Here is a 23,349-nt window from a genome sequence, read left to right on the forward strand (position 1 = left end):
TGCAGGCCTGTATATAGGAGAAGTCAGTCATGTGTAGCTGACGTGACAAGTTGCTGCTTGTGATCCATTACCTTCTGAGCTTTGATATATGTAAAAAATTGAATCTTTCAAACCTGTTTTAGTTTACACCATGATTTCCTGTAGACTCTAGTCTCTGTTTCACAATTTGGTGACTTTTGTTTGATTCTCCTTTTATCTCCTATACAAAATAAAGATTATCCTAAGTATGGGTTGAGTTATGTGACATCTAAAATGCCAACCTAGAAATATTGTTTGGATTATTTAATAATTCACACAAACTATAAATTACTTCATGATACACCTAGGATGAATATTGACTTCTGTAGGATATGACCATTTGCTATGTACAACATTACCATGTGTACACACTATGGAGATGCAGGACTTCAGTTCTTAGATGCTTCTGGAGAGTTCTAGATGCTTCTTTGTCTCTGTCCTTATTCTAACATTTCCTATACCAAAGTTTCTTGAACTTTTCTGGTGTTATTATTCATCCATTTTTTTTTCTATACATGTGTTAGTTTCACTCACGTGACTCAATCCAAACCAGTAGCTCCATCAGGAGACACTAAACAGTTCTGCTATATTAAAATTGTATAGTATTGCCGAGTGTGGTGGCGCACGCTTGTAATCCCCATGCTTGGAAGGCAGAGACAGGAGGATTGCGCAGGCTCGAAGCCAGCAGGGCTGGCTTAAGAGACCCTGTTTCCAAATAAAAATATATATATAAAAAAATAGGTCTGGGAGTGTAGCCCGGAGGTAGAAGGGTTTCCAGGAACCCCAGTACCACCAAAAAAAAAATATATATATATATATATATATATATATATATATATATATATATATATATATATATATTGTATTCCATCATTTAAATGTGATTTAAACAACCAACTTCATTTCTATCAAACACTTATTGGAAACAGGGTCTCACTAAGTTGCTGAGAGCCTCACTAAGTACCTGAGGCTGGCTTTGAACCTGTGCGATCCTCCTGTCTCAGCTTCCCAAGCGCAGGGATTACAAGCATGCACCACCACGCTCAGCTTCAGAGAACTTTTTGAAGACATTTTTATTTCTAGGTGGAATTCTGTTTTTCTCTTATTCGTAGTTTGATCCAATGATGGGTCACTGATTGTACTGCTATGCTCTCAGTAGTACCCTCAATTCTTTTGGTACATTGTTTGTTTTTTCCTACATGGTACTGTTGAGAAATAAGTTAGTACGGTGGATTCGCAACAGCTTTTCTAGAAGAAATGAGACCTGTGGAAGGATTGCTTCTATTTCACTGGTGGGGCAAAAGGAAGAGGGATAGACAAGCTGCCTGAGCTGGTGAGAGTCATCAGCACTGAGTTTGTCAAGATGGCTATTGTCCAATCTGCAGAAGCAGTCTGGTTTCACACTCACTCCTGGACCTAACCAGAGAAGTGTGAACTAAGAAAAGGGGCCACCTAGAAGCTTCACAGTGCAATGGTGATGATTCTGAGCATTGTATAAGCGCTTATACAATGAGGGAACTTTTCATATCTACCACTTTCTCATCTTCCCATGGGCACTGTGGAAAACTTTGCCAACTCTATTGATCGGGCTTATCTATGATTAAAATTAGAAATAGATCCTTGGAACCTGCTCTCTTCATGCCACTTTTCCCTGGCATTGCTCAAAAACGATAAGGCTCATCTATAAAAGGAGCTCTCGGTGGCACCTGGTTGTCCGTGGAACCTGACGGCTCTGTCATGGTGAGTCAGGAATGACTTTTTAATTTATTGGAATGCACCCACTTTCCCCAGAGATCTAAACCAACTTGGATTATGCCAATATTTTCAAGCCTTATTTTGCTAATCTCAATCATGCTTTCTCTTTTATGTAGATGCTGCCCCTCTGGACACTGGCATTGCTGCTGGGAGCAGTAGCAGGTAAGAAAAGATATATATATATATATATATACACTTCGAGGGATCTGACTGTGTGATCGTTTCCAAAGGATTGTGAAAGCTGAGTTCATGTTGGGAGGAGGACAAGGAGTAAAGCCAAGGAGATGCAGGATTCAGAGCACAAGGCATTGGAGTGGGTTTGCAGGATAAAATTACAATGCCCACTTAAATTCAAGTTTGAGATAAATGAGAAGTAACTCAAGCAATTGATATATAACACACTGTTTATCTGAAGTTCGAATATAATTTGTAATTTCATTTTCTGAGTCTAGCACCCCTAGATTCAGAAATTTCCTCGGGGGGGATTGAACCCAGGTTTAATCACCTATAACTCTATGACTGGCAGGATACTGAGCCCCTCTGAGCTTTTGAATCTTTGTGAAATAGGGATAATAACCTAAGCCCTCTGATGGGATGACTGAGAGACTTTGGTACAATGAGTAAACATCTTGTCCAGCATCGGGCATGTAGTAAGCTTCGCAGCCCCCTTGACAGCTACTATTCTTACTCCTCTGATGATCTGAACTTCTTCTCCAGAGCCTTCCCTGAAGTTGTCCCTTTTTTCAGTAATATGCCAGCCCATGGTTGTGGCAAATCATAGATTTTTTTGTAGGAATCATTGATAATTTTCAAACATAAGTCAGATACCTACACACTCAGTCTGGGTGGAAAGACGGAGTTTTGCATGAAACAACTTCTTTATCCAAAGTTCAGAGCCAGATGGTGGCTCCTGGTGTCCGATACTGGACAAGATGTTAACTCATTGTACCAAAGTCTCTCAGTCATCCCATTAAAGGGTTTAGGTTATTATCCCTATTTCACAAAGATCCAAAGCTCAGAGGGGCTCAGTATCCTGCCAGTCATAGAGTTATAAGTGATTCAACCTGGGTTCAATCCCCTCCCTGAGGAAATTTCTGAATCTATGTTTGCTAGACTCAAAAAAATGAAATTTTCTGAGCCTCTGCACCTGCTGCCTCCACCAAGGCCTGGGACACAGGCTGCTCCATTCTTGGGAACCTGTGGCCCAGAAACCATATCTGAGTAGAGAAGCTGAAATGAATCCCTGCCTAGAATCTTTTGTAGCTGCTTTGTGAGCATGTAGATAGGAAGGTGTTGGGAAATTAGAAGACTTGTCACCGAATGTGATTTTACTTGTACTAGAGATTGTAAGAAGGAGAATTCTGGTTAAACTAATGTGCTAAAACACTTCTGGGTGATTTCAGGAAAAGAAGTCTGCTATGATAGACTCGGGTGCTTCAGCGATGATTCCCCTTGGGCAGGGATCGTGGAAAGACCTCTGAAAATATTGCCCTGGAGTCCAGAGGACATCAACACCCGCTTTCTTCTGTATACTAACGAGAACCAGGATAACTATCAAGTAAGAATACACATTGTTTTCATCACTTAGTTACACGTGTTTTGTGCAATTAGTATACTGAATATTCATTTCTAAAGAGAACAAATCAGATGGCAGAATCTCTGTAGAGCTTTAGGGCCATGAGCTTAAATTTTACTTTATAAAATTTAAACTTATTTTTAAAAGGTCAATTAACTTCGTATTAATTTTTTCCTATTTTCATGATGCAAGGTCAAACGATTATAAACACACACACACACACACACACACACACACACACACACACACTCCCATTTGAAGGGGCAAACAATATGCATTTAGTAAAACCATCTTTTAAATTTTGAATCTTGACCTTTTCTGGGCTAGTGATATTCTAAGCAAGACTCTCTCACTACACAGTAGCGGCATGACTCAACTCATAGTAACCACTGATCATGAGCGTAAACAACTTATATCCTACAGTGCGCTGAATTGATGTTATGATGTTTGGAAGACAAATTTTCAGCTTATAGTACTTTCAACTTATTTAAGTCTATCAAGATATAACCCCATCATAACTGGAAGAACATCTATATACAGATATATCTCAGAATGTTGGATAATTAGGTATATTATAGATATGCATCAATCCACATGTATGTGAAGACATCCATCACATAAAAACAAGATCTTAATGACAAATATTATAGAAGACTTATTATCCCAAGATTAACAACTGTAAAATTTTTGTGATTACCAGAAAGTAGCAACTTGGGGATGAGTGTGACTAGTTCAGCTATAAAGGGAGAGTCCTTTACATCCCAATGCCAGTTATCTTCATCTGCCTATAGCCTCTCTCCATATGTTTTAGAGACTATTATAAAAAGTTGACCTGTAACACTCTTCTCCCCAAAACAGATAGTCACTGCAGATTCATCAATTATCAGGAGCTCCAATTTCAGAACAGATAGAAAAACTCGCTTTATCATTCATGGATTCATAGACAAGGGAGACGAAAGCTGGCTGGCCAATATGTGCAAGGTGAGACCTAATAACCTCTTAATGGAAGATTGTCTCAGGAGTGATGATCAGGAACCAGAGGGCATGGCCCCAGTCAGGAGGACAAATTCTGGTCACCATGTCACTGAAGGATCTTCTAATCCTGGGTTTCCCAGGAGAGGTCCAGGATGTGGTGGTGGGTAGAGAAAGCCTGGAGTAGCCAGGACACTAAGGTTGGTAGATGTTTGGTGGCTCCAATTGGTGATTATTTAATAATTACTACTTCAAATGTTTAGCTACAGCAGATGCTAATATAAGCCCCTTAAGTTCATTATCTTTTAATTTTTTCTTCTTGTTCTTTTCTGTGGTACTGGGGATTGAACCCAGAAGTGTTTTACTTCTGAGCTACACCCATTCCTATTTTATTTTTTCACTTTGAAACAGGGTCTCACTAAATTGCTGGGCTGGACAACAACCTGTGATCTTCATGTCTCAGCCTCCTGTGTACTAGGATTAAATGTACATGAAACGAGACCCAACAAATTTTAATTTCTGTGTGAACAGCTAACATCTCATTTGCCCAGACAAATGCTTTTCCTTTCATTTTCACTGGCTATTCTCTTCTATTCTGGTAGTGATGTCTAGGAAAACTACAGTAGTTTCTATTGTTCTGGCATAAGTTATCCTATTTTATTTAATTTGTCTTTGGCTCTGTTCCCAGTGATAGCTGAGATTTAAAATACAGAAAATTAAATGGAATAATTTCCCTAGTAACTGCTAGTACTTGAGGAACAATATTATTGATTCATGCATGTGTGTGTTTATTCATGTTTTCATCACATTTCTCTGGCTCTTGTGGCACAAAGCTGTATTCGTTTATTCAGTGGTGTCAAGAAAAAGATACAGAGCTCCTCCTAAACCCATGGAATGTGCCTCTCACTCAAGTTGTCTGTAATCACAGGGCTGATCCTGAGGAGGAGCACACTAGAGTCCACTTGCTTTCCATGTTTAGGAGCAATCAGTAAAACCACAGCTTACCTTCTAAACTACTTTTGACTCTGATGCTTGCGGAAAGAGCATAATAGCTTTCTACATAGCAGTGAAGGGGAAAATGGGATTCTTAGCTCAAAGGGAATATACATTTCTTTTTACAATTTATTATTAAGATCCCAAAGCATATGTGTTTCACATGCACATCAATTGTGTTTGGCAACATTCTTGTGTTAAGATGTAGAAGAGCTTAGAAATCTCATTTTTTGCGACCTGACACTTTTCCTTTCATTTTACTCTCGTTTCCTCTAGTAATGATGTCTATAAAACCATGACAGTTTTCAATTCCGGTTGTTGCTGTTTCAACAGAAACGATCCTATTTTCCTTCATTTGCCCTGGACTATGATTCCAGTGAAAGTGATTAAACCAGACAGTTGGAGGACATGGATTTCAGTCCTAACTCTGTCCTAGCTAACAACAATGTTAGTAAAGTTGAACCCTTAAATCTAGGATTTTAGAAATGCTATGCTTTGCAGTTTTATGATACTAAGAACAGCCAAACCAGATTTGTTTTGTCTCACTAAGAAAAATTGTTTATGTTCTTTGAATTTTTCCCTCTATAGGAGGATAGAGGTGGAGATGATTTCAAAGATTGCTTCATTATTCTTATTTTTAAGTTGAAAATATGTATAAACACCTACTGACACACACTTCCTACCAGAACCACTCTTCATGAGACCATGTATGTCCATTAGCATAGCTTCTAGGAACTATCTGGTAGACTATGCTGTTATGTGAGGTAAATTCAATGATGTAAAATAAGACATCTTCATCCAACATTTTCAGCTAGCCTTTTCATCATTAAAAAGCTTACTCTATTCCCTTCAATATATTTAAGTTTTTAAGGAGTCCTAACTGTCTTTCATTCATTTAGTAAATGTTTATGAACACCTACTCTGTGTCAGGACTTGTTATAGGCACTAAGGATATAGCCGAGAAGGAGACAGGTGGTGTCCTCAGCTGCCTTCTATTAAGAAACAATGTTTTATGGCATTTATGAGGCTCTCATGAGATAAGCTACTATACCACATGTGATAGTTTTCTCTGAATCAATTGTCTGTGCATCTGATCCCCTAAATTCAGTTCTCATGATACCTACACCTTCTATTTGGAGTCCATTTTACATCACAGGAGGAATTCCATATCCGATACACACTAGGTGTTTTCCTCATCACTGGGGATGAAAGTGACCTAATGTAGTACTATTTCAGAAGGGAATTTATCCTAGTCACCAAATATGTTAATTAGCAATTATTAAAGATCCTGAATTACTTACCTACTGATTGCATCTCTCCCTTCAGACCATGTTCAAGGTGGAAAGCGTGAACTGCATCTGTGTGGACTGGAAGGGAGGTTCCCGAACTGGATACACCCAGGCCTCACAGAACATCCGAGTTGTGGGAGCAGAAGTGGCCTATTTTGTTCAGTCCCTTCAGGTAACTAACTCTAATACATAAAATCTCATACAAATTCCTTTCTGGATTCTCTTTCTAAAAACAAAACAAAAAAAACAAAACAACAACAACAAAAAAAACCCTGCTGGTATGATAATTGATAAAGACATTTCTTTACTGAGATGTGGCTTTTGGCTTGGTCAAAAAAATGTAGGAAAAAAATCTAGATTTGGACTTAATTAATAACCTATTTAATTCAATAATCGAGTTTGTTTTTAATTAAGTGGACTTAAGCAACGAGGTAGATGGTATCTGCTGAATTCTACCATTATTTATTTTAATTTTACCAGTTGTTACCAAGTTGTAATGGTAATATCAACCTCAAGGTTAAGCTAACTTTTTGTTTTCATTTGTGATCTGGAAGAGAAGCACAACGGGACTATCTTACTTGAATGGGTGACCAAAAATGGACAAAATGATAAACTTGAATGTGCCTAAATAATTGTTCTCAGTATGGTGTGCTAATCTAAATATTTGTTTCATCATCTCCTGGTAACAATTCCACATATCTTTCAGGGATTCTCTCTACACAGTAGTAGAGCAAACTAGAGCTCTATGTACACGTGTTTAAAAGTTAAACCCATTGATATTCCTCATTGTAATTATGAAAAAACACAACGAAAAGCAATTGCTTTGAAAGGGCTGTATATGTGATGGTAAAAATTAAGGTTTGGGGGTTCCCTTTGCACCTATCTTAAATTCTGCAATACCCCCCCCAATTTTTTTGTTTTTATTTTCCCCCCAACAGTCTGAATTTGGATACTCTCCTTCCAATGTCCATGTCATTGGACACAGCCTGGGATCCCACGCTGCTGGAGAGGCTGGAAGAAGAACCAATGGGGCCATTGGAAGAATCACAGGTTAGTGGTCAAAACAGGGAAAGCTACAAAGTTAGACTACAGGTAGCCTCTGTGGGATACAACAGAAAGCATGGGAGGAAAACTGAGTGCAGCTTTTTCTGCTGATCAGCTATCAGAATGTTCTTTGGCTTGGCATACTTTTGTGTGTGTGTGATACTGGAGTTCCTGGAAACCCTTCTACCTCCGGGCTACACACCCAGACACCTATTTTTTATATTTTTATTTAGAAACAGGGTCTCTTAAGCCAGCAAGGCTGGCTTTGAACCTGCACAATCCTCCTGTTTCTGCCTCCCAAGCGCGAGGATTACAAGTGTGTGCCACCACGCCTGGCAGCTTGGTGTACTTCTTATTTTCATCAATATTTGGTCTTCAGTTTGTGATTTAGCATTTACATATATTACATGTGACTTAAACATGGATTAAGAATACCCAGAGAATTTACCATCTCTGTTTTCCCTTAGACACTCACAAAGAATAACTTTCATAAATAATTACCACAAATAATAGAATAAATAAAATTTATCTCATAGAGCTCAAATTATTTAATTAATTGCATTCTGCTTCAATAGCAATGGCTTATAAACTCAAATCCATAATCCCAGTAAAGGAAGAAAGAGTGTCAGGCTGCTCTGGGCTGCCACTTCTGTGTTGCTTATTTGATTAAAAATACTTCTTCACAAACTTTGGACTTGCTGCATTTGGCCGGTAGATCACATTTTGGATATTACCATCCTGGATATGAAAGACCACTTTCCTCTTCTAGCTTCCAACTTCCTGCATTAACCCGGTGTTTTTTTTTTTAATATTTTGGATATGCTGATTGCATTTGGGTTGGTGGGGACATTGTTAGGTGTTAACATCTACTTGTTAGATGTCTGAAAATAAGTTCTTCCAGAATGTTCTCTTTCCCATAGTTGGTAGATGTTTCCCACAGCCTGATCAGCCAGGCACTGTGCTATGCCAGGCTGTGGACTGAGCACCAGAGAATCAAAGTCCTTGCCCTCCTGAGAGACAACAGTATAATGAAGACTCTTTCAGCCTGGATAGTTTTTAGTCCAGTGTCTCTTTTCTGGTAACTGCTGCTAATGACCAAGGTTCTCCAAGGGATAATGTAGTCTTATGACATTTACGATTCCATAAGCATTCCCAAGTAGAGGCAAATTCTATGTTTGGGAAATTTCACTTTCAAGCAAAGAACAAACTAAAAGATTTCTCTTTTAAAAAAGAGTAAGGTGAGGAAGAATTTGTTTAACTCTTCCTGTGTGGCTCATGATTGCAGTCAGGTGTATAACTAATGGAGAAAGGTGAACCACATGAACAATAACATTGTTGAGGACATCCTGTTTGCTTTAGGACTGGATCCAGCCGAACCTTGCTTTGAAGGTACACCTGAACTAGTGCGACTGGACCCCAGTGACGCTCAGTTTGTGGATGTAATTCACACAGATGGTGCCCCAATAGTCCCCAACCTGGGTGAGTTCCACAGCTCCTGTTTCTATAGGATTTTGAGACTATGCATTCGAGTGTTTAAAAGTATCCTGTATTTATACAGTAACATAATATTTCCCTAATTTTTAAAAATTCTTCAGGTTTTGGAATGAGCCAAACTGCAGGTCATCTAGATTTCTTTCCAAATGGAGGAATAGAAATGCCTGGATGTCAGAAGAATGTTCTCTCTCAAATTGTTGACATAGATGGAATCTGGGAAGGTAAATAATGATGTGTGCAATGAGATTGATTTTCATTAGGGTAAAGTTTGTGTTTTATTTTGCTTTGGAATTGTACAACTCACATTTACATGATAAAAAGTTTCAAATTTCATCCCTGAGACATGAAATCTTATCCCTGATATTTCACTTGGATAAGTGGGGATAAAGAGCCTATCAGAAACAAATTGTATTTATTTTGCAAGGACCTAATTCAAGGATTTTATTACTAAGTTGCACTGCCATCTATATGGATCCATCTGTTCCTTCTCAAGTTATTTCTCCATTTCACAATGACATTAACTATTATGATCTATAAGCATACTTAATTTCTGATTTTATTATAAGTCATGAATACACTGGATACATGTTTTGTGTTGTGATATTTATGAATTCACACTAATTAGAGAAATCCATTCAGTAGCTATATTCTAATCATGACTTTAATTTAGAAAAATACAATCTATCACTGATTCATAATCATACTTGATTTCACAGGAACTCGTGACTTTGCAGCCTGCAATCACTTAAGAAGCTACAAGTATTATACTGATAGTATTCTCAACCCTACTGGCTTTGCTGGATTCTCTTGTGCTGCTTATAGTGTTTTCTCTGCAGTAAGTAGACTACCTTTCATTTGAATTTTACTTATTTTTATTTTGTTTATTACCTTTCTGTGGCATTGGGAATTCAATCCGGGGTCTTGCATATGCTAAACATTGCCTGTACTATTGAGCTACATCCTCAGCTCCTCATTTGATTTGTGTGACTATCGCTCCTCATGACTGGTACAGTTTGCCAAACATGACATCATTCAGTAAATGCTTATATTTTTATGCTTAACCATAGATATGTATTTTTGTAACAATGATGCATTAGAGTATGTTAAAGAAACGAGCTTGTAAAGCAAAATGCCCTTGTCTAACTTTTTCTCTAAGTATCAATAAATATTCACACTCAATATGGAAATATGCTACATAAATAAGTAAAATCTAGTTCATAGCAACCTTAGAGTCATGGCTAGAGTGTGTTTATGAACATGGTTAATGCTTCTTAAATGCTGACCCTTTAAGCTATAGAATTATGGACATAGGACATGTCTGTATATCTCATAATTGCTAATATTTTTTTGAGCTTTCATCTTTTTTAATATTCTCTTGATATCTACACTGAGGTTTTATATGTGATCTGGAACATGCCATATATTGTCTGTTGTGTTTGAAAAATTGACTTTTCATTATAATTTTTCAAATACGAAATTTAACCTATAATATTTAATAAAGAAATTTTTAGGAAGTAACATGTCAGGCAATTACTAAGGAGATATACCTTAGTTATTAAGAGAAAGAACTTGAGTTCTGGTTTTAGGACTCTACAGATAGCCCAATGACTGGAGGAAAATAGTTCACTTCTCTGAGATAGTATCTTCAAATACTAGTGGTAGACTCAACACACTTGGTAAAAGAAGTAATGAGATGACACATATTAATTGCTGAGCCAGTGAGATTCCCCTCCCCAACAAAAAAGTAAGTTAATATTCCATGAGTACTAGCTATTATGGAAGATGGGTGCATATTTTGTTCACACATTACAGATTGATTATATAGTAACAAAAAACACACATCTACTTTCTTTGTTATAATTTTATTATTTCTTTCTATAGACAAATCATTAAAAAAGCTTTAAGTCTCATGTGGTTAAATCAATCTGATTCAATAATAAATATAGTACTTTTACATAATGGTCATGGCTTTTAGACCCCTTTCTAACTTCTCACAAAGAGATTCCTGGGTTATATGATCCTGGTGATGATGTGGTCAGTGTGTTTCCCACAGGGAATTAAGTGGAAGTCCATTGGTGCAGAGGGTCTTGGTGACTTTGGACTCTGGGTCATGTCCCTGTTGGCCTTACTGAAGGTTACAACTGTAGCATTTAAAGATAAAGTCTGGGCTTGTCTACTTTTCTGGTTTGGGCCATTTCCTTAGAGAGATTTGGCCATTTCTTTCTGGCTGCCTCAATTGCCACTTAGCATAATAGATGCCATGGCCATCCTCTGGTCCACTGACTCAGCAGTTCATCATCTGCCTTTACTGTTTAGTGGCTTTCCCCTCCACAGTGGAAATTTAGATGCTTGGCCTCCCAACTCTGTTATTCCTTCTCCATCCCTTTTATGACAATCCCTTGATACAAAAAGGGAGGATATTTTATTACGTAATACAACTGTCTTCCTCAGACTCCGGCTTCATGGTTAAGCCTTTTTGGCCAACTGGAACATTTTTTATTCACATTAGTAGAATTCTGAGGTTTTTATTCACATTAGTAGAACTCTGAGGTTTCAATCCTTCAGTCTTGGCTCTGCAAAATGCAAACAAAGGAAATTGAGAAGAGCCTAACTTTTGGGCCTATGGGCCTCCCAATGAATCTTGTTTTACATATCAGAAGCTGTTCTTTATTATACAGTCTTTCTAAAATAAACTGTAATCACCATGCCAGAAGAAGCAAAAGGGAAAGGAAAATCGCGGTGTGTGTGTGTGTGTGTGTGTGTGTGTGTGTGTGTGTGTGTGTTCAATTGTGTGGTTTTTATAATATTGTGTTTCTAATAGCTAAATTGTTGTTTTATCCTTATGAATCATAAGAGCCATTATTATCTTTTCAGAAATACTATTAAAACCTCTTTTACCATCAGAACAGACTAGCATTAGAATATTTAAATCCTTGGACAAGAAAAGACAGTACACTATTAGAAGTAAGAGCACCCTTTCTCATTATTATTATTATGTTTATTATTATCATTATCATTCTTATTTTCTTCACTAGAACAAGTGCTTCCCCTGTTCAAGCCAAGGATGCCCACAGATGGGTCACTATGCTGATAGATTTGTTGGGAGAACAAGTGGAGTGGGCCAGAAGTTTTTTCTGAACACTGGTGATGCCAGTAATTTTGCTCGTAAGTTTCTATTTTATTTACATTATATTTTTACGGCTATGAATTGTATCATGCCCTTTGGTAATGTGTAAAATTGCTTTTAAATTTGCATGCTAGTAACACTCCTCCCTAAAGTGGACATATGGTTCATGCCATGTACAAGGTAGTGATGGCTAATGGGGGCAGCAGAACAGAGTGTGGGGCCCAAATGATTCGTGTATGAAGAATACATTTCTTCACATGTGATTCTGGTGTTGAAAGCAGCAGGCTTCCTCTCGCAGACTCTTTGTGTTCAGTCAGAAGTTCATGAAGCAGAATTCTGAGGTTTTTATACAAAGAGAAAAGTAATCCTACAGAGTGATGACAGAGATGATTGGACTGAAGATTTGAGGTATATTTAAGATAGTAGATTCCATGAGGGATTGAAATTATAGGGTATGAGGTGAGGCATGCGAACAGGATCTAGTTTTTTTCCTGGGTAATATAAAAAGAAAACCACTTGGATGTGAGGCAGTGTAATTAAGAAAATTATAAAAATCTAAAGGCGAATTTTATTTCATCTTCAATTTGGCCCATGTTAGAGCTAAAGGGCAAAGAATTATAATTCACTCTAAACTAGAGCCAAAGAAACTGTGATTTGATTATCTAAACTGATATATTCCCAAGGGCAATGTAAAGTATGTAAAGTTGATAGAATTTTAAAAGTTCATGAAAACTATGTAGACAAAAAGATGTCAGTACTTTAAAATCTGGAGGTCAATGAAACTAAAACAAACTGCTATAAATGACACACCCTTACTATTTTCCCACTACCTTTTAACATGAAGTTCTTAGAACATTCAAGAACAAATTTTTAGGTCGAAAACTTTTTAAGCAAAATATACTGCTTTGTCTCTTGATTTGAAAAAAAAATTGGAAATTTCTCACTCCCCAATACTTGGAACATTTCAAAAAGTAATGACTATGGCTATGTTCTTAGAAAAATTTCTAACATTATGCATAAATCCTTCAAAATTCTGAAGTAGTAGGATGGAAATTAATGGGATTTTAGTATCTTCTTTCTACACATCAACATTTTACCAATTTTACCTCCTCTGCAGGTTGGAGGTATAAGGTAACTGTCACACTGTCTGGAGAGAAGGTTACAGGACACATCCTAGTTTCTTTGTTTGGAAACGGAGTAAACTCCAAGCAGTATGAAATTTTTAAGTGAGTAAAATATTACTTTTAAATTACTTATATGTTCAAATACTAGGCATACATAATATATAATATTAGCAAAAACTGTTTATCCTTTAGCATATAAAAATAGAGTACTGTCGCTGGGCGTGGTGGCGCATGCTTATAATCCCAGTGCTTGGGAGGCTGAGACAGGAGAATCACACAGGTTCAAAGCCAGCCTCAGCTACTGAGTGAGGATCTCAGCAACTTAGTGAGACCTTGTTTACAAGTAAAATATAAAATAGCTCTGGGAGTATAGCCCAGAGGTAAAAAAGCCCCTGGGTTCCACCTCTAGTACCCCCCCACATATACACGAAATAGAGTGCTGTCACATATAATAGAAAGAAAGATACTCTGTCACACTTGTACCTTAATATATTTCAGACCCTTATTTCTAATTTTTTTCTCTACTATTTTCTGGGAAAACCATAAATGTTTACTTAGATGCCTGGCATCTGGCTTTATAATCAGTAAATAATTATTCCCTAGAAATCAGTGAGGATTGACATGATGGTGCCATTTTTATACTGTGACTATAATAGCAAATTGTGACTAAATCATGTTAGAAGTTTTATTAAAGATGACTAAAGTGTTATGAGTTACTGATGGCAAATCTTATCACTGAGTTCACATGTGTTAATTTATTAATACATTAGAATGATAAATGATAAATCATGTCAGCTAGACAGGTATTGTAAGATGGCTTTAGAAATACATATATGTACATTTTATATGTATTTATGTAAATTTATATATCTTTTTTAACTTCTTAACTCCACAGGGGCACTCTCCAATCTGGCTATACTCATTCCAATGAGATTGACTCTGATGTGGATGTTGGGGACCTGCAGAGGGTGAAGTTTATTTGGTATAACAATGTGATCAACCTAACCCGACCCAGAGTGGGAGCGTCCACTATCCAAGTGGAAAGAAACGACGGAAGAGTGTAAGTAATGGAAATCAGAGGCCAAAGGCATCAAAGTCATGAGAATGATCAAGGAGTGTTCACAATTCCCACTAAAATTCTCCTTTAGGCTAAACTTCCCACAGTGGCTCACCCATGCTCCAGCCACAGCTTTTTCCCAATAATATCTGTGTCCCTAGGAGAAAGTGTAGAACTTTAGTGAGAAGACAACTTTGATTGACCTGTAGGTAAGTGTGGTGTTGTCTGATATAAATTGTTAGAATCTGGCTTCATGATCCCAAGGAAAAAAGAATAGCTCATGGGGGAGATAAGCCTTTTGCCATTGGCGTAATCAATGTGTGGTTCATCCCCAAACTTTATAGGTTAACTAAATTGCATTTCGGATTGTCAGGAACTTATTTAACTTATCAAGGAACAAAAATAGGCTCTTCCATTCACTGATATTAGTGGAAAAAAAATCTCATAAGATCAGTCCTTGGTTCTCAATAGGTCTGAAGGATTTCTGAGCCACAGGATATTTTCCATGTTGGACTCCCAGGAAGGGATAACTGATGATAATCACAAAACTATCAATTTCTGCTCAAGAATTTTGAGTGGTGACCCAAGTTCTGATACAGAAAACACTGCCTGTCCTTTCATTAGGCCATTGTAACCCCATAAACACTCAAAAAGGAGACTTTTCTCCTGGCAAAGATAGCATAAGAGATACCATGTTTGTCTTCTCATCTGAAAAGACCAAAATTTCAGATGAATATGTGAAATAGTCATTTTCAAGGCACTGAACTCCAAGCAATAATAGACAGTGATGCCTGACAGACAAAAAGCCAAAGTGGATTCTTAAAATTACCCCAACTTACTGGCTTTATTTTCTAGGATAAGGCACAGTCAGGAGAAATTCAGGCAGAGTCCAATATATGCTATAAGTTGAACAGACAGAATTAAGAATGAGGGATTTTAAGGCAACTCAGTCTTATGACCCAGCCTAACAGTGGAGAATGTTAGAGGACAAATACAAGAGTTCTGAAAAAACCCCTTGAGTAATCAGCAGAGTACTGATCAGCTCATGTGTATTAGCAAATAGGCATGATCAGGTTAATAGTCATCTGAAAAGATTAGACAGAACAGTGTCCATTATTCTTGCACTGAGAATATTTCTTGTTTTAACAAAACCATTCTAAGAAAAGCTTGAAATTCAAGAGACATTGGGCAAAATATTTAGGAAGGTCTTATTTCCTAGTTAGAAATGAATCATCGAGATCTATTAGGAATTATAGTGATGAAACTGTTTTCAAATAACTGCATTGCAGAACAAAGCTGAATAAGATGTATTGAGATAAAAAATTATCTGGCAGCTAACAAGATAAAATTCACAATGTCTGATATTTACTCAAAGATCCCCAGCTATACAAAGAAACAAAACAACTTATAATGAAAGAAGTAACTAAGGAATTGTTCAACCAGAACTGAGACTGGTGTTAGAAAATCAGACAAGGAGAGTTAAACAGTTATTAAACATCTATTCTTCAAATAGGTCAGCAGAGGTACGGCAAGAATCAAAAATAATTTCTAGGGATAAAAAAATACAATCTGCTGTGAAAAAGACTGAATAAAATGAAAAACACAATAAATACTCAGAAGAAATTGTGAATTTGAAAACATAGAAGAAAGTATTCAAAATGAAAAAGGGAAAAAAGATTTTAGTATGCAAATATTATCAAAGACCTGTGGAAAGTTTTAAAGAAAAATATCGTAGCACATCCAGATGAGTAGAGATAAAAATTTAAAAACCAGAAATGGTGGGACACACCTACAATTTCAGCACTTGTGAGGCTGGGATGGGAGAATACCAGGTTCAAAGTCAGCCTCTGAAAACTTAGCAAGGCTCTCAGCAACTTATGAAGACCCTGTTTTAAAACAAAACAACACAAAAATTCTAAAAGGGCTTTGGGTGTAGCTGGTAGGTATAATGCCCCAAGGTTTACTCCTCATTACACAAAATAAATAATAAATAAATAAATAAAAACTACAGCAGATTTCTTGTTAGGAACAACGCAAGGCAGAGGGCAGTGGAATAACATCTTTAATACAGTAAAAGGAAAACACTATTAATCTAGAATTTACTCCTAATATACTAAAAGGAAAACACTCTTAACCTAGAATTTATTCCTAATAACATCTATTAAAAATAAAAATACTTTTCAGGCATACCAAAACCATAAGAAATTATGTGAGAAAGATTTTTGGCAGAGAAAAATAATGCTACTTGGAAAAGAAACTACAACAAAAAAAACTTAAAAAACAGTAGAGAGTAATTACATTGGAAATATGTGAGGTTTATAAATCTTATTTACTACTCTGGAAATACTGCAAGTAAACCTCAGTTACCGAGCACATTAGCACACAAGAGGCCTTGTGCTCATTATCCAGAACTAAAATTTAAAACCAAACCCAAATGAGCCATCTTTAAAATAATACCAATATTTCAGAAGGTGAGTATATGTTGTATGTGTTTGTGTGTATGTGTAAAGTGTGTATATGTGTGTGTTTGTGTGTATGTATAAAGTTATAATAACAATGCCATAAGAAAAGGATAAATGGAAATATACTATTGGAAAGTCCTTATACCATGTATAAATTGCTATAATAACACTTAAAGATAGAATGTGGTAAGTTAAAAATATTTTTATCATTTTTAAAGCAACTTTCAAAATAATAACACAAAGAACTCTAGCAAACAAACCAATGAGAGGAATAAAATGGAATAAAAATAATTTAAAAGAGAGCATAAAAAATGTTAAAAAAAAAAAAAGAACCAGGAATGGAGGGGACAAAAAGAAAACAGACAAAAAACTTACACCTAATCATGTCAATAATTATATTAAATAAAAATGGCCTAAATACCACAATTAAAAGGCATATAATTTACACTGGATTTTTTTTCAAATCGGTATCTAATTGTCTTATGCCTACATGGAATGCACATTAAATATAAAAATAAAGATTTTACAAGATTAAAATCCAGAAAAGAAACCCTATTCATTAGAAAAATGCATATTAAATCCACAATTAGTTATCAAAATAAACTTTAAATGACTAAAATTAAAAATATTGACAATACCAAGCATTGTTGAAGGTAACAAGAATCTTAAACTTTCATACATGGCTAGTGGAAGTATAAACAATAAAATCCCTTTGGAAAGCAGTTTAGTGGTTTCTCTAAAAGGCAAACATACACCTACCTATAATTCAACCATATGGATCCCAGGTACAGTAATTTGCTCCATTCATAATTTTTCTTATTGCTTGATTTCAGTTACCCACAGTCAGCTGTAGTCTTAAAATACTAAGTAAGTCCCTCCAGTCTTTGGTGTGGTTATCAGCTGCTCTATATTATTTGCACAACCACCTTACAAGACTAGAAAGGATATTTAAGTCCTTTATAGTTGAAGCCTTCTTCCCTCAGTCAATGTCTGGTCTCTGGCTCAGATCGTGCCCCTCTCTCAGGCTGCAGTAGGGCAGGCAGCGAGAATCGCAGCTGTCTTCATGCTCAGCACTCCAACTAATGTCAGCAAGAGGTGACCTTTTGATGTTTTCTCTCCACAGATTCAACTTCTGCAGTGCAGAAACTGTGAAGGAGGAGGTCCTGCTCACCCTCACCCCATGTTAGGAGGAAGCTGACATATAGTCACTCAATCTTATTGCTAATAAAATCTAGCAGTGAAGCAATATATTCTGTCTTTTGTCATCAGTGTACTTTCTGTCCAATGAAGCTTTTGGGTATGATTCAAATCCAAAACCTGCAGTTGGTGAAAAGAACCACAGATAACTGCTGACTTTTGTGACATGTGATGTGGCATTTCAACTTGGGAATATTACCTCACACTGTTCTTGTCCACTACTAATATGACTGATGTCGTTCTGATCACTTAAGGCAGACTTCCTGGCCCAAAGCACCAACCTTTGCCTCTGTTTCCTCAGCTTTTTTTTTTTTTTTTTTTTGGTGGTGTTACTGGGGTTCCTGGAAGCCCTTCTACTTCCAGGCTACACTACCAGACCTATTTTTTTAATTTTTGGAAATAGGGTCTCTTAAGCCAGTGTGGCAGCTGGTTTCGAACCTACGTGATCCTCTTGTCTCCGCCTCTCAAGCGCGGGGATTACAAGCATGCGCCACCACACCGGCTTCTTTTCCCTCAGCTTTAAGTTCTGTGTCTGCTCCTCATCATGTGAGTCCTAGGTGTGTGAATCTCAGGGTATAGAGCAGGAAGAAGAGAGAGGGAAAGTATGGGCTCTGCTTTCACATCATGGAGGCCAGCATCAAGAGAGAAGTAAGCAGGGGAACTCAAAGACAAAATTATAGTTCCTAAGTCTGAATCCTCAAGGATCCACCTTCTCAAGCAACATAACACCTGCCTAGGTTACTGCCCAGTAAATCCACTACGTTGAATTTATCCACTGATAAGATTACAGGAGTGATGGCACAAAAGAGATGAGAATGAACCCCATCCAAGGCCTTCTAACTAGTGACCCTGCTCCCAGTGGGGGTCTCCCCTACCCCATACTTCTTACAGTCTGTTTGACCTTCCTAAGACACAATTATAGCCCCTACTTGTGATCCCCAGGACAGAATCTACATTCGTTAGTCAGTCCAGCAAAGTAGTTTTCACACAGTACGCCATTTCATCTCTCAACATGGTTCTTCAGGAAGTTTACATTTTGGCTCTGTCCCCAACCAGATGCTTTTGGATACCTGCACAAACTCTTTCTCTTCTTAGAATAGTCTTTCTTGTCCTTCCATCTGTTTTACTCACATTGATGCTTCAAGCTTTTTCATTTCATCTAGGAAGCCTTTCTTTGCCCTCATTACTTACATCCCTGCATTGAACTAAGGTTTTCTTCCCTGTACTTCTACTGCATTCAGGGCTTCCCCTTCTCAATACTTATGTTCTATATTGCAATTAATGATTCACTTCTTTGTATGTCCAATTTGTAAGCTCTTTAAGAGGGTTACTTTTGTATGTATCTCACTAATGGGATTCAATTACCTTCCTACTAATGAAGGATTAAATGAAACCACTAGGTTTAGGTATGTAAAATTAGGCTAGATTCAAAATTAATATTCAAAAATAAAACAGGATATTTATGCTAAGTCTTACAAGATGGGAAGGGGTTGCCAAAAGGACATGGTGGGATTGCCACTCCTGAGAGAGGAAACAGTATAGCCAGAGACACAGGAGTGATGGCACAAAGGAGATGAGGATGATCCCCTTCTAAGGCTCTTTGGAGGTGCATCTAGGTTTTCTCAGGTACATCTTAGAAGTCTAATTTTCCATCTCTTCCATTTGCTTTTGTATTTTATTTTATTTTATTTTATTTTAGGGACAGCGTCCCAGACTTGTTTCAAAATCCTGGGCTCAAAAGCAATCTTCCTACATGGCTACCTAAATATCTGGGACTATAGGCACTAATCACCATGTTCATTTCCCATCTCCTCCTTTTGATCTGCCAAACCACTCAGGAGCCTCTGGCTACCCTTGCCATTGCAGATACAGGACACTAGGATTCAGTTATATTTTATATAGCATCAGCCAAAATTTAATATCCTGCAAAGGTATTTTTCCTTTCTAATTCCCCCAGCACTTACATACAGAGGTACAAATATAAAAAAGAAAAAAGAGAGCTGGAGAACTATAGACATTGACTTATCAAATGCTAGAAAGTAAACCACAAACATTGCCTACTATCTGTATAGTATAAACATTACAATAAATTTAGTTTAAAGATCTGATTGGCATTTATCTAAAATTCTTGAATTGAGTATTTTCTTACTCTCTGAAATGAAATGAATGTTGCAGTGAGCCAGAGAGGAGCTTATCTTCAAAAACAGAAAAGGACAGGTGATAACAGAAATGAAGAACAAAAGAGGACTGGTAATTTTACAGCCACTTTCCTTTCCTTATAGGGTTAAAATAGAAGTGATTTCTGTATCACATGACTGATTGACTGAAATATTTTGTCCTATTGGAAAATGGGCACACTCAAGGTTCTGTTGGATTTTGTGGCACTTAAGTCAGATGACTTCATTCTATGTTGGTTAGAATTGCTGGAAAATATTGTGTAAGGATAGTTCAAAACAATGGACTCCTATAAAATCTGATAATTCCCCCCACTTTTGGTAGCTTTACTTAGGGAATCAGTGCTACTCTTGATTTCCTTCATGCTGGGTTTTTCATCTCAACACATTATATGTAGTTAAAGGTGTTTTGTTCTTGCTGCATTTAAGATTCTCTCTATGACTTGTCTAATTGGGGTTCTAAATATCTCTTGCACATGACCATCCATCTCATTGTCCATATTTGGGTAATTATCTGATATTATTTCTCTCAAGAGGTTTCTAATGACCTTAGTTTGTGTTTTTAGGCCTTCTTCAATGCCTATTATCCATAAGTTGGCTCATTTTATATTATTCCATATTTCTTGAATATTCTGGTCATGTTGTCATATTCTCTTCTCTATATTGTCGACTGTGAGGTCAGTTTTGGATAAACTGTCTTCTAAGAGTGAGACTCTACTTTACATATGTTATAGTATGCCAGAAGTGGTTTCTATTGGGGTGTTTATTATTTTTTATTGTGTCCTTCGTTTTTATGTAGAATCTCTTTTTGGTTATTTAGGGCATTGATTCTTTTATTGATAAGTTCTCTTATATTATGTGTGTGTGTTCTCTGATTTAATTTTAATTGTCTTTGATCATGTTAAATTACAATTCTGGATTTTCAGTCATTTTTCTGCAGCTCTATATTGATAATTTCCAGTGTTTTTCAGTTTTAGGTGTTTAGTGTTCTCCCATAAGTCTCTGTTTTCATAGTTATCAGGATTTTTAGGTTTGTATTTCTGTTGTATTGTCATCCTTTTCCTCTTTGTGGAGTATCCTATGGCTATTGTTTTCCCTTTATAATAAGTGCTATGGTTGTAATGGTGCTGTGGGCTCATTTTTTTTCTATTCAATTAAGATTTTTTGAATAGGGAAATTAAAACTAATAGGCATCTTGATGCAGCTTTAGCAAGTCTTTATTACAAAATCAGTAGGAAATAGAAAGAGAATGAAGGAAAAGCACCATGCAGGCACATTGGAGAGTCCAAAAGTGAAAGTCTGAACCCCTATCCATCCCTGGTCTTTAAATAGATTTTGTATTGGTATGTTATTAACAGTGTTACCAAGGCAATGGGCTAGTTACATTTCCTAGCCAGGTGGTGCCTCTTTGCCTCTGCACAGTGCAGTTACTAAGTGCAGAGAACAATAATCTACTTGTCTTCACCTCTATTGTATTAGGCTGTATTTGTTGCTCATTAGCTATGCATGCTTTGAAATAGCACACAGAGTTTACCTTTCCAATACCAAGGCCAGGTCACAAAAGTGAGGAGGAGATAAACAGAGGTACTGATTGCCTCTAAATATTTTTTAGGACTAAAGGCTTTAATTGTTTCTAGGGCTTTTAAGGCTAAAGACCTTAATTTTCTTTACATCTTTACTATAGGTTAATCATTAAATCATTAAAAACAAAGGACACAGAGAGATGGGAACGAACTCTGCAGTGTAACAGGCATAGCCCCTCCCTGTCTGAGTGCCTACACAGCACCCAGACTCTGACTGCCTTTTACATTTTAGAAATTAATACCAGAACAATTTTCCAATACTAGCACAGTAAGCCCTAAGCTGGGAGCATATTTTTGTTTCAATGAATCTTTCTCATATAATCAGACTTTTTAATTAGTTCCCCAGAACTTCTTTAACAAGATCCAGTTTTAGTATAGGAAAACAATAATCTCTGATTGATTGCTAGCCTCTGTGAAATCTGGGCTAAAACTCAGCAAGGCCAGTGACTATAACATTTCAAGCCTGTTGCCCAGCTGGCTGAGTTTCAATGCCCCAGGGACACCATTGCTGTTCTGCTGATCTCCAAATTTCTTGTATCCCGCTGGATAACACCGATCTCCAGACTGTATGGTCACTAGTCCCAAGCTCATCAGGGTAAGAGATTACAATGTTCCTAGCCTGGAGCCCATCTTGCTGAGCTTTGACACCCCAGGAACATCACCAGTATTCTGCTCACCTGACCACAATCTACTGGTAGTGAGAGTATAGAACTCCTTTCCAGTGGCATGCTGTATGAGTCAGATTACCTCAGGGACTCTGATTCTGCTCTGCCTGCTGTGACCACATGAAACCCTGTTGGTCACTGGTCTCCCTACTTGTGGAGCACAACTCTGCCAGGGGAGAGATTGCACTGCTCTAAACCTGGGGTCTGGTGGCTCTGTGTTTTGCCCCAGGAACAGCACTGCTGCTCTGATCAGTATCAATCACATGAGGCCTTGCTGGATCCCAGTCTTAGCCCTTGTTTGGAAATGAGGATCTATGATAGAAACAAACACAGGAGAGTCACTTAACAAGCCAAAATTTTACTTTTGCAACACAGTGTGCAACAACAAAAAAGTCTGGTATGCAAGCACACTGATTATAAGGTCCATTCAGGTATTATTTCTGATGGGATCCCAATTGGTAGGGCTTGGGTTTCCAACTGTGTGTGTTTGGGTAGTTAAATACAGAGGGAGTTTTGGCTTTTGCCATTTGACAAAGAGTCTGAAAAACTGACGGTTAATAGGATAAAGTAGTTGCCCTCTGGCCAGCCTGTTTGAAAAAATTTTTTCATTTTTCTTACAAATTTCCCTCTTTGATTATACTTTATTTAACTTCAAATTGTGTTAAGTTACTAGAGATTGCAAAGTAAGGGGAATTTGAATTAATCTTTGAATTAGGTCCCTCATGCAAGAAATGATACAAGATCTGACCATTGTAACTCCTTACACAATAATCAATGAGGTGAATAATGATACCATTCTTTCCTTTTCATTCCTTTTAC

The 23,349-nt window shown here is 37.1% G+C and overlaps 1 protein-coding gene across 1 annotated transcript; it reads left to right on the forward strand.

Annotated features, from left to right (window-relative positions):
• Positions 1-1,734: 1,734 nt before the first annotated feature.
• Positions 1,735-18,098, forward strand: LOC308261590 (pancreatic triacylglycerol lipase; the record flags this gene model as incomplete). The annotated part of the gene is made up of 13 exons (XM_080693623.1): positions 1,735-1,758; positions 1,890-1,935; positions 3,177-3,331; positions 4,208-4,330; positions 6,641-6,775; positions 7,542-7,653; positions 9,007-9,126; positions 9,243-9,362; positions 9,858-9,976; positions 12,177-12,306; positions 13,386-13,494; positions 14,288-14,452; positions 18,035-18,098. Exons 1-13 carry the CDS (start codon positions 1,756-1,758, stop codon positions 18,096-18,098), a joined length of 1,401 nt encoding a protein of 466 aa, XP_080549749.1. The 5' UTR covers positions 1,735-1,755.
• Between the last annotated feature and the right edge of the window lie 5,251 nt (positions 18,099-23,349).

This window comes from Muscardinus avellanarius, assembly GCF_963383645.1.
Source record: "Muscardinus avellanarius genome assembly, chromosome: 4".
Lineage (NCBI taxonomy): Eukaryota > Metazoa > Chordata > Mammalia > Rodentia > Gliridae > Muscardinus > Muscardinus avellanarius.